Source organism: Balaenoptera acutorostrata, chromosome 3 (assembly GCF_949987535.1).
Source record: "Balaenoptera acutorostrata chromosome 3, mBalAcu1.1, whole genome shotgun sequence".
Taxonomy (NCBI): Eukaryota; Metazoa; Chordata; class Mammalia; order Artiodactyla; family Balaenopteridae; genus Balaenoptera; species Balaenoptera acutorostrata.
This window is the reverse complement of record NC_080066.1, coordinates 85,192,742-85,205,250: the sequence shown is the minus strand read 5'-3', so window position 1 is coordinate 85,205,250 and position 12,509 is coordinate 85,192,742. Positions and strand designations below refer to the sequence as shown.

At 40.7% G+C, this 12,509-nt stretch overlaps 1 protein-coding gene across 4 annotated transcripts in view; it reads right to left on the bottom strand.

The window, feature by feature from the left end:
- Nucleotides 1–10,932, bottom strand: part of DMXL2 (Dmx like 2) — a 158,107-nt gene extending 147,175 nt beyond the window's left edge. For all 4 annotated transcript variants that reach the window (XM_057543197.1, XM_057543198.1, XM_028167484.2 and 1 more), the window contains exon 1: nucleotides 10,287–10,932. In XM_057543197.1, the coding sequence (XP_057399180.1) occupies nucleotides 10,287–10,373 (87 nt within the window). In that variant the 5' untranslated portion in view covers nucleotides 10,374–10,932. The remainder of the gene's footprint in view (nucleotides 1–10,286) is intronic.
- Nucleotides 10,933–12,509: the final 1,577 nt, after the last annotated feature.

The following is a 12,509-nucleotide window of genomic DNA, read 5'->3' as shown; positions in this document are numbered from 1 at the left end:
TAATTATAGGTTATATGCCACTAAAAGTTATTACAAGATAATAGCTATGATTCCCTGTGTTTTACAATATATACTTGTTGCTTACCTATTTTATATATAGTACTTTGTATCTCTTAATCCCATTCTTCTAATTTGCCCCTCCCTCCCTCCTTCCTTCCCTCTCCCCTTTGGTAACCACTAGTTTGTTTTCTATATCTGAGTCTGTTTCTGTTTTGCATATCATTTGTTTACATTAATTTTTAGATTCCACATATAAGTGATATACAGTATTTGTCTTTTTCTGACTTATTTCACTAAGCATAGTATTCTCTAGGTCCATCCACATTGCTACAAATGGCAGAATTTCATTCTTTTTTATGGTTGAGTACTATTCCATTGTGTATATATGTATCACATCTTCTTTATCCATTCATCTGTTGATGGACACCTGGGTTGCTTCCGTATCTTAGCTATTATAAATAGTGCTGCTATAAACATTGGGGTGCAGGTGTCTTTTCAACTTAGTGTTCTCATTTTTTCTGGATATATACTCAGAAGTGGAACTACTGGATCATATGGTAGCTCTATTTTTAGTTTTTTGAGGAACCTCCATACTGTTTTCCATAGTGGCTGCATCACCATTTACATTCCTACCAACAGTGTACAAGGGTTCCCTTTTCTCTACATACTCTCCAACATGTATTTGTAGACTTTTTGATGATAGCCATTCTGACAGGTGTGAGGTGATATCTTGTTGTTTTGATGTGCATTTCTCTGATAATTATCAATGTTGAGCATTTTTTTATGTGCCTGTTAGCCATCTGTATGTCTTCTTTGGAAAAAAAAGTCTATTCAGGTCTTCTGCCCGTTTTTTTTTTTATCGGGTTGTTTGTTTTTTTGATATTTTTTTTTAACCTATATATTTTGGAAATTATCCCCTTGTCAGTCATATCATTTGCAAATATTTTCCATTCCAGAGGATGTCTTTTCATTTTGTTGATGATTTCCTTTGCTGTGCAAAAGCTTTTAAGCTTAATTAGGTCCCATTTGTTTATTGGTTCCAGTCTTAATGCTGCCACAGGGTCTGCTGTGTAGCTTTGATTAAATCCTTTAATTCCTAGATCTGAAATGCCTATACTAGATCTAAACCGTAAAACATTTCATTTCATATACCAATTTAACATACAAGATGGATATTAATCCTTCCATTTCAAAAAAAATTGTCGTTTCTATATATCAACCACATGCAACTGGCACTATTAAATACTGCCAGAAAGAAGGGCTATTGTTCAACTACTTTACCAATTTAACTAGTTTATAGCTTAAAACAACATACACCGACAGTGTACAACAGTGCATATTTAATAGCTGGTTTGCCTTAGAGGGTATGTACAATGCCTAGGCGCTCAAATATTTTTTGAATCAAGGATGACCAGAAAGTTAGGCTAAACAAAATTCTACTAGGAAAAGGAAACTTTCCTTTTTGCTTTCTATATTTCAACATTGTTTGAATTATGAGTTTTTCACAATGTAGATATTACATTAATAATGTTAAAACAAAAAATTGAGTTCTTTATAGTTTTTGTTTGCTTTTTGGTTTTAATGGCCAAATTGGGCTTTTGATTATAGAAAACTTTTCCAGCATAAAATGATAGCCATGTTTAAATGTTCCATTTGTCTATGTATTAGCATATTCTTCCTTTTTTTTTGGCCGCGCCCCACAGCTTTCCCCGACCAGGGATTGCACCCTCATCCTCAGCAGTGAAAGCACGGAGTCCTAACCACTGGACCACCGGGGAATTCCCAACATACTTAAAATACTTTCTAAAGAAAATCTTGCTTCTAATCAAGAATACTCCTTTGGCTGAGTTCAGTTTACCCCCAGGTGGGGCAACCACCTCAATCATGTCTTTGTCAGGCTCCTCAATTTTCAATTCCAGGCCCAGCTCAGCTATTTTTTAAAACCTGTAACTCTTAAAATAAAAAATCTCTACAGTCCAGGTATTAGGTTAATCTCTAATTTTTTCTGTATTATTAAAGTCGTTCAAAAGCAAAATTGTGAAAATTTTAGAACTGCTTAATAGGCACATAATCTGTCAATTCCTCTCAATACATTAATATGCATCCTTAGATTAAACCAGACCAGCAAAGCTTTATACCTGGATTGTATTCTCTTAGCTCTCCTTGTCCCCATCCTATAAAATTCATTTATCTAAATATGGCCTAATGCCATTGACCTATATCAAAAAGTACTGTAAAAAACAGCCTTATAAAAGTGGTCACCATATTTACTCTAAGGATGTTGAATATTACACTAAGCACCCTTTCCATTTATTAATTTATTGGGTACTATTTTGTACCCAATAAATTTTTGTTCTAGGTGCTAATGAAATAGCAGTAAAGGGTATTGAAGGTACTCAGGTCTTTTCTCTGAGTGAAAAAAGAAGTCATTTGAAAGTTCTGAATGAGAGACTAATAAGATCTGATTTATACAGTAACAGGATCATTCCACTATTATGTTGAAAATAAACTGAAGAAGTATAAGACTAAAGGCAGACAAGGCAAGGAGACCTGCTAAGAGCCTATTGCCATAATCTTGGAAAGAGATGATGGTGTCCTGGACCAGGGTGGTAGCAGCACAGGTGATAAGTGGACAGATTCTGGATGCATTTTGAAGGTATAGCCAACAGAAGTTGCCAACATTAGATCTGGGGTGTAAATGAAAGAAAACAGTGAAATATTCCAAGGGAACTGGGGGAAAAAAAAAAAAGGTAAGGTAGCCATTTACTGATTTAGAGAAGGCTGGAGGAAGAGAATGTTATGAGACAGCTATTAGACATTCAAAAGGGAGATGTCAAAGAAAAGCTGGATACAGAAATCTGAAATCAGGCTAAGAAGTAGTACTTAAGGGAAGTAAACGACAACCAGGAGAGCTAAGTAAAGAAACTATTTCAATGAGGAAGAAAAAGCAATTTTACAGGACAGAAAAGGAGAAACTGTTAGAGCAATGCCCCTGAGTAGATAAGAGGGGATGGGACCTGGGATATTGGGGTTTCTCACAACTGCAGCAGTATTGACATTTTAGGCTGAGTAATTCTTCATTGTGGGGAGCTGTCTTGCACATAATAGGATGTTTATCAGGATCTCTGGCCTCTGCCCACTAGATGCTAGTCCTTCCCTACAACCTTGTCAACAATCAAAAATGTCTCCAGACACTGCCAAACATCCCAGGGGACAAAATCACTCCCAATTTAAGATCATCGGTACCAACGGAGGAACTGGCCTTTCCTGGAAACACTGACAATTCATCCATATAAAAGATGCTATGGTTAGAGTACATGATAATAATTTGAATCTCCTTCTGATTAGATCCTCCTAAGTACAGATATAGTCAAGGCCAGAGAAGACATGAGGAAGGTACCAGCATATAACAAAACCGAAGTCATTACTCCTAGGAAAATGTCAGCATTTTGTTATTGAAATGCAGTGACCATATAAGCTATGTGTGTCTTTGAACTTAGTCTAAGCCAAAACTTTTATGTTTTGGGGGAGGGGAGGTCCAATCTATGCCCCCTTGCATAATGCCCATATAGTTTCAGGTTTCCTGGGTTTCTTCTAAAATCACAAGAGGAAAACGTCATGACTTAGTATAAATTAAATTAAATATTATTCCTGAGTGGGCTCAATTTTTAGAGGAATAGCCCTAAAGGAACACATCTCCAATGATAATCTAAGAGGATGATATTTATGCCTTTCAAATCACCCCACCAAATTATCGTGTAGTGTTTAAAGGAGTCTGGTTCTATTCAGTGACCCCTTTATACCTAGTGTCTTCTCCATCAAAGAGATATAAGCTAACCATATTTTTAGGTGTTTAGGATGGAGGGAAAGGGGAGCATTAAAGGAGCCCTTAGCAATCATGAAATGAGAATAAAAGCACAGCCAATTGGTTTCACATATTATACGTCAAGTGCCAGGGTTACATGAGCTATCTCTAAGAGAAAGAAAATAGTCACACCACCTGTGAAAGTTGCACCTGCTTCCCTGCTTCCTCAATAACAAGTCCTATCCTGTTATATCATAAATTAGGGTTCCAGAGCAAAAATAAAATGAAAAAGGATTCTACAAACTCAAAAAGATTGAAAACCCTAAAACTTCTATTAAAATATTTGGTTTCCAAACTTGTTTAAAAAATAAGCCACAAGCTAGAAGAGCCTTACTGAATCTGAATTACAGATATTCTCTATTATTATCCCCTTTTAAACACTGCCTTGCTTTCTATCACTGAAGGAAATTAAATTGGTCAGGCATGACTTGTTTTTCCACTGCGCCATTACGGCTGTAACCCAACATCCTATACTCTTTTTGATGATTAAATACTGAGACTCTGATTTGTTCTAAAAGTTTCTCAAGATCCAAATTAAGATACTGATTATAATTTCTTCTTTTAATTGAAGTATTTACATACTTACAATGTTGTTAGTTTCAAGTGTACAGCAAAGTGATTCAGTTATACATATGTATGTATATATTCTTTTTCAGGTTCTTTTCCATTATAGGTTATTATACGATATTGAGTATCGTTCCCTGTGCTCTACAGCAGGTCCTTGTTGTTTACTTATTTTATATATAGTCGTGTGTATGTTAATCCCAAACTCCTCATTTTTCTCCCCCCACCCCCACTATCCCCTTTGATAACCATAAGTTTGTTTTCTATGTCTGTGAGTCTATATCTGTTTTGCAAATAAGTTCGTTTGTATCAATATTTTAGATAATTTCTAAAGTCATCCTTCAAATACTCAAAAAGCTAAGAACAGAAAGTAAAGGAGTAAATCTATTTAGTGGGTGGCTGAACACCATCACCCTGGCCCATCTCCCACTCCACACTGTACTCTGACAGTACCATCTACCAGATACTGAGGACACAATCATAAACAAGAGCCTCCTTCTCAACTGTGAGCCCAAAGAAGAACCACTACTTCACAAAGGCTCTGCATGGCTTAATCCCTGAGCCAGAAAGGAAGTCAGGCTCCCTGACTGTAAAGTCTGACCAACAATCTTGTACATACATACAAGTGGCGGGGCACAGAGACGCTAGACCCATATCCTCACCATAGTCACTTTATGTTTCTGGTCCATTTTCTCTTTTGCCCCTTGGAAATCTCTAGAGAGGTCTGTATAAATGCCATCCAAGGTCTGAACAGTTAAAGAGAACCTAATTTAAGAACCTCATTTTACAGATGAAAAACCTAAAAAGTTTCAGCGATTTGGCCAATGTCATATAAGTAGTTGGTCTCTGACTTCCCATTTCTGAGGAGGCATTATTTGGGGTTATACCAGAGTTTCAGGGTAGCTGCTAGGAGTCTTCTCACTCTAGAAGGCAGGCTAATTAACAATCTACCTAGGGACATAAGTAAAAACTTATAGAACCTCATATTCACCTACAGGCTGACACCAAACACAAGGCCACACACTCTAAAAGGTATCAATTTAAATAAACAAGAAGCTACTCTCCAAGAATAAATGGGCCAATTTCTCTTGGGAAACAAGCCCGTTCTAAATTCTTCACTTCTGTCTTTCCCTTTATTCTCAGCATAGGATGTCAATAGGTAAAGTCATTATACCTATTGATAACCAGCCAGTACAAAAGCATTTTTCTGTCCAACTCTCCAATTCCCCTGGCCAAAAGTGATCTCTTAGTCCTTCTGAATTCCCACAAGAATTTAAGTGCCTCAAAATACCACACAGCTGAACTGCTGTGGTTAAGTATATGTCTTAACTCCCCTAGTAGATAGATTACCAGTTTCCTAAACTTTTTTAATAAACTCCCTGAAATCCGGGCTATTTTTTTGTTGTTCTTTTTATTATTTTTTTTAACTCCACAGAGCCACAGACATCCATGTGTTCAACAAACATTTGTAAATGTATAAACAAGCTGATTATTTTCAAAGTTTGGTGTTGCCATAATTCTAGGACTAGAATGTTATTATGCTACAGTAGAATTAAAATATATCTAAATGCCCAAAAAAAGAGTTAATATATGACATATATAACATGTAACATAACATTATCTTCTAACTTTTAAATAAATGTTTTTTCATTCACTACTAGAAAAAACAAAAACAACAAAAGTCAAGAATGTCAGAATACAAATATATTTTCCTAAAAAGCTAAGGGTAATGTTTGCAAATCATATTTTTCAAAATTCTAACAGTATTCGCTACTTATTAAAGAAGCCCTGTGGGTTTTTTTTTAAGTCCTGTGTTTTGTTTTGTTTTTTTAATCACTTTTGTGAAGGAATAGTCACCCAATAATGTATCCTTTATATCACACCACTCCTTGGCTTTTGTTGTTCTTACCATATAGAAATGCCTAATATTACTCTGCCTTTCCAAGTGTCAATCTTCCATGAAATCTTTTATCTTCCCAACTACATGTGATCTCTTTCATCTGACTTACACTGTAATTATGTACATCATTTTTTTCTCTCTGCCGGTATATTATAAGCCCCCTGAAAGTGGAAATGACTTACTAATTTTTGTAAACTTTTTTCATCAATGTGTTGAATTCATATCAGAATGGAGTAACATCAACTGCCCCTTTATGTCTGAAAATATAGTCTGTACCCCTTAGGTGAAAAAAATACTTTAATTATATTAATAATCATCATGTACCATCACTATTTTAATTAATATTCTAATGCTTACAGAAAAGTAAAATAAAAAAAAACTAAGGACTATTTTCAGAAAGTAATAAACAACATAAATAAGGAGAAATTTAAACTATCTGTTGCATTAAGCCTTAAAACATCCACTTACCTGTAAGAAGGTAGTTGGAAATGTCTCGATGGCAAAATAAACTACAACAAAGCTCATACATCAACCTTGGACTACCTGGGACCTGACTTATTACAGGATAACAATATTTCCCAGAACTTAGATCTTACATTGAAAAGAACAGAATGATCAAAAGGTGATACTTATACAAGTGTATTTATAAAATTACAATTGAGTGTTTTAAAAAACTCCTAACTGCCAAAACACAAGTGAAAACCATCACATGCTAGCGCTAAAAGTGCTAGCACTAGAAGTACTCATCACTGGGTTTGTCCACTACCAACTGCATCACCATGTCAACACAGTAGAGATCGTGCCCTGACAACATAACCAAGCATTCATTCACTGCCCAACCGATCACACCACCACCACCCACCACCTCCCATGCACAATGCAATATATATATATAACAGACTGTTTTTCAATTACAATGTCATGAACACTTCAAAATTCTTTTAGAACAATTCCTTTTCAAAAACTTTGCTTATAGACTCTGAAATAAATGATCTGCCCTATTTTGAAAAGGTCCTCAGGTTACCACTGGCTAGCTCCAAGACAGTCTTACCTTCTACACTGGCCATGTCTAGACCTTCCCCACATAGACACACCCTTCAGAGCAAGAACTCTGACAGGAAAGAAACATACTACAGAGAAAAGCCCACCAGATGAGAAGTCACAAGACCTCCATTCCAGTCCCGGCTGGTCCTCTTGCTAGTCATCTGACCCAGAACTAAAGTTTTTTCATCTGATTGCTATACAAATCAAACGGCACGCTCTACATAAAGGAGTTTTACCTTTTTTTTTAATTTCATTTTTACTATACTAACACAGGCATTGAAATAATTGTTAGCTGATTCCTGAGTACTTGAAAACAGCTTGTTCTCATTTTTTTCAAGCAACTCTGTTCTTCAGAGTCCAAAAGGTCATTTCTAGTTCAAGGCAAAATTATAACTGGATCAGTGCATTCAAAACTAAGATATCGGGACTTCCCTGGTGGTCCAGTGGGTAACACTCCATGCTCCCAATGCAGGGGGCCAGGGTTCGATCCCCGGTAGGGGAACTAGATCCCACATGCATGCCACAACTAAGAGTTCACATGCCGCAACTAAGAAGCCCACATGCCGCAACTAAGACCAGGCACAACCAAAATAAATAAATAAATATTTTTTAAAAAACTAAGATATTAAAATGAGATGGTGTGCAACATGGGTGTGTAAATGCCAAAGGGCCAAAATAATCAGTGTCACAGGCAGGCATCCTAAACCTGGTAAATTTTGAGTCATTATTTGGGAAAACAAAAAGCAAGGATTCTCTTGTTGCAACATAAAAATGTAGGCTAGAGTGAGAAGATTGATATGTCTACAGCAGAGGGGCCAAGATGAGGAGTATACATAATCAAATGTAAAGTCAAAGATGGCAGAAGAATTCTGACAAATTTAAATTTCACACCACAGCTCTTAGAAACAACTACATATTCTTCAGCCAAGAATGATATGGTGAAACGCTATTTGAAGATTATTATACCAGCAGCTGTGTGGAGGATGAACTGAAGTGATCAGAGATGTCAGGAAACCAGTTTGGAAGTTTTTAATATTAAGTAATACAAATAAGGTTCTAAAATAAGCTGGTAACTAAGGACATGAAAAGGGGTAAATCTGGTAGTCACTGCAGAGAGTCAGCTAGATTTGGTGACAGGTTGAAAGAGGGAGGTGGAAAAGATTTGAAAATGATTCCAAGGACCTGGTCATGGGCGGCCTACAGCATAACCACACCTGTGCAGCACTAATGGTTCTGGCACTGGCTTTTCCAGGCTGCACCTGAACCTGTTTAGCCTTATATACCAGCCTCACAATGAGACATCACTCTACCTTAGATGGAAACAGAAAACTACCACGACCATAATAGTGTGGAGATAACCCATAAACCAAGATTCCAGATTCATTTCTTGATGGAGAAAGCCTGTTCTTCTAACCCTGGGAAACCTCCTCCCCACATACACAACTAGGGGAGAGGGAAATTTCTTCTCTCTATGCCCCCCAAATTGTCTACACACTTGAAGCCCAAGCTCAACACTATATGGATCTTTTAGGTCACAAGTACACAAAACACAGATAACACCATTGATAGGGATAGGTGTTAACAATATAAGTCAGGCAAATTATATTTTTTAAGGGTTCATTCTAAACTGGTACAAAGCCAAGTTGATTACATTTAAAATTAAAATGGCCAAAAAGCAATCTTATGGGGTTATTTCTAATGTATCACAATGATAGATAAATTCTGCTCCTGAACGCACTGTGCTACATAATGATTCTGCAGTTTTGCAGGAGCTTTTCTTATTTCTGCAGCTTTAAAAACATGCTACTGGAAAGCAGACATCAGATCAGAGTGTTTCCCTTGTCTAAAAAGCATACCATTATGCTATTTCCAATTTCATCAAGGAGAATGGTTATTAATAACAATGTTTATTTAATCGAGGTCTAATTGTCTACAGTTCCTTCCGAGGAGGACCATGTCTAAATTTAACACAAAAAAGAAACTCATGTTAATCCATGGGAGTCTCTCTGTGGGTAAATGAAGCTCTAGAGCTTGGTTTGAATTGGCTATACTAACATTCCATTCTCAAAAGGATTAATCCATCCAAGCTCCTTGAGAAACATGTCTATTTCATCCAGATTTTTAAGAGGTTCTAACACATTATCGTTTACATACACTTTAATCTCACAAACAGGAAAAACACTGTCATAAAATTTTCACATTGCGCTATCTTTAAAACAAACCAACCAGCCTACCTTGCAAACGGATTAAAATATTATCTAGGGAGGTTACCAAATCGTGATCTCGTGATAAATAAGAGCTCTCCAGGCCACTGTCACTCTAATTATTCCATTCTAAATTTCTCGGAGGCAGAGAATGAATTTTTCCATTTTCTTGTTGGGATTAAGATTCTGCATATCAGGAGGTACGGAGGGCTGGGCTTAAAGCCACCTGCTCCAGCGGCTCCTCAATGCCCTACCACAACGGGCAGGGGGAGCCAGGCGCAGCATCGCCTCCACGCTCCGAGATGAAACAAGACCGAGTCTCTGCGCCTCCATGCCGAGAGCAGGTGCGAAACGGACGCAGGTGAGAAACGGACGCTCTAGGCTTTCAGAGGTTTCACCTTCCTCCACCGCAGACCCGGGGCCATCCTAGGAGAGGAACCGTCTGGTGCAGTCACCCCCGGGGCCCGTTTGCTGAGGGCGGACAGTGCGGTGGATTCCTAAACCTCTCCCCTGACTGGCAATTTCCTACAGCAGCCGCAGGAATCACAGTCCCACGGCCCGCCCCGCTAAATTGGGGTGCAAAGGGGACTCGGGTGGGGCCTACCAACACGTCGCAGCCTCCCGGGGAGCCGTGGGCCGGGGACAGGGGGTCTTAGCCCCCGCGTAGAGACCGCGGTCACTCCCCCTTGGGCTCCCGGACACCGCTCACCGTGAAGGGGACATCCTCGACGCTGCCCACGGAATAGCAGTTGTCTCCAGGGTTGACAGCTCCAGTGAGGACCTGATGCAGATGCATCTCCGGAGCCCCGGCTGGCCAGGCGAACGCACTAGAGACTCAACGAGCCCCGCTCCCGGCCCTCCTCCGCCCGCGAGAGCGCTTCCCGCTCCGCCTCCCTCGGGACCCACCCCGCCGCGGCTCGGGCTTAAGGCCTCGCCCCCCTTTTGCCTTCCCCCCGCCTGGTCCCAGCCATGGGAGCTTCTCGACCACCGCCGCCGCCACCGCCGCCTCCCGGATCGCCGCTCGGCTGCGGAAGTGCCCGGATGCTCCCACTGCCTGCTGCACCGGCGCACAAATGCGGGAGGAGTGCAAGGGTGCTTATGAAGTGGGGGGAGCGGAGGGGGAGGGGCTGGGGAGCGCGCGGCCGGGCGCGTGCTGGAAGGGACGCTCCACCCGAGGGAGATGGGCGGCGCGCGCGTCCACCCTCGGGGCAGCGTCGGTCGACTGGAAGGATAAACCCCTCCTTCCGCTGCTAAACCCTTAGCTCAGTCCTCCCCCGCCCCGCGTTTGCGCGTGCGCGCGCAGAGGTTTCCAGGGCAATTGCGCGCGCCGCGCGGATCCTTGTCCCGGGATTGCGCGCGCAGAGGTGCGGGAATTCCCTTGGAGCCTCCAGACTGAGGCCGCTGGGGGCGGTCGCGGGGGTGGCCGCAGGGCGGAGCGGAGGTCGCTCCGGGCCAAGCCGCAGTCCCACTCCGGAGACTCACAGCCAGTAGGCTTCGATGAGTCTTTAATCCATTACCAAGTATACTGCATGATGGTCAGTGCAGTTGACTTCAGGAGGACACCCGTCAGCGGAAAATTCACCTCGGGAAATCTTAGATCCCTTAGGGCTTTTTTCAAGTACAGTGCATAAGATATTTTACTTTATGTAAACAATAAAAACATCTTGCAACCGTGTAGAGAAGCCGTACTCTCCTAACAGCAAATTATTTTGTTCCCACCTTTTGTGACGGTTGTTCTAGACAGCGAAAGGGCCCCCTGGAATGAGTGACTCCTCTAGGCTCTTTTTTCATGCGCGATGTCATGGATTCTCGCAGAATCGCCTGATTTTTCCAGACTGCTAACCTTTGATACAAGGATCAGATCCCTGCTCCAGTTCAATTCGTCACAGGGCTTTGAGCCTATACTGTGTGTGATTAAGTCACTGGGGCAAGGAAGTAGAAGGGACTAAGTTACAACTATCTATAAAAACAGGCAGAACGCGAAAAGTGTTAGGATTGAGACACAGAAGTCTATGCACCACAAAAGAGGAAGAATACTTTTGACTAAGGGGATGGGTAAAGTGTTATGGAGAGGCTGATATAAACGCTGCATTCAAATAGAGAAAATAGCCTGAGCTAAGGCTTAGAAGTGTGAAATGACAGGATGTGTTAGAGGAACAAGGATTAGATTAATGTTTAAGGCTGAAGATACATAGGGTGAGAAAAGGAATGGTAGTTAACAAGAGATGGATACAGCCAAGAGGTAGCTTGTAGCCAGCCTGAGCATGTAGAGGCTTGAATGCTCCACTAAGAAGCTTAGATTTCATTCCCCGTGCAGTGGGGAGGGGGGGGGGCGGGCCGAGGGAGAGGGGGGCGTCCATCAAATGCTTCTGAGCAGAAATGTATACACTCAGCTGCTTTAGGAAGGTGACTCCGCATCAGTGTGAAGAATATTTAGAAGAGTGGGGAAGATTGCAGGCAAAGACCTGGCAGAAGTTGGTAATCTGCTGAGTGGAAGAAGGAATCAAAGATAATTCCCAATGACCTAGGACATTTTCATTTTCATTTAGTGGCATAACTGTTCCCCCAGTCACCCAAACTAGAAACCGCAGAGCCAATTTCAGTCCCATTCTCTCTGTTGTCCATATCCAAGGATCCCTTTTCGAGGTCCCTAGTTCATGCCCTTCATCATCCCTACTGCCCTTTACCTTCATTTAGACCTCATCATGTCTCATGTAATTACCCTAAAAGCCTCCTAACTGGTTTGACTGCCTTCCAACTCTGTGCTCTCCAATCCATCCACAGCTCTGCGGCCTGAGAAACCTTTTTAAGGGAAAAATTTCTCTGCTTAAAATCTCCACTCCCTACAGCTTCTGCCTAATCTTCCAGTTTTATCTCAGACTGTTCCCTCACACCCACTACACTTCAGCCCCACAGAGCTATTTGCTGTCTC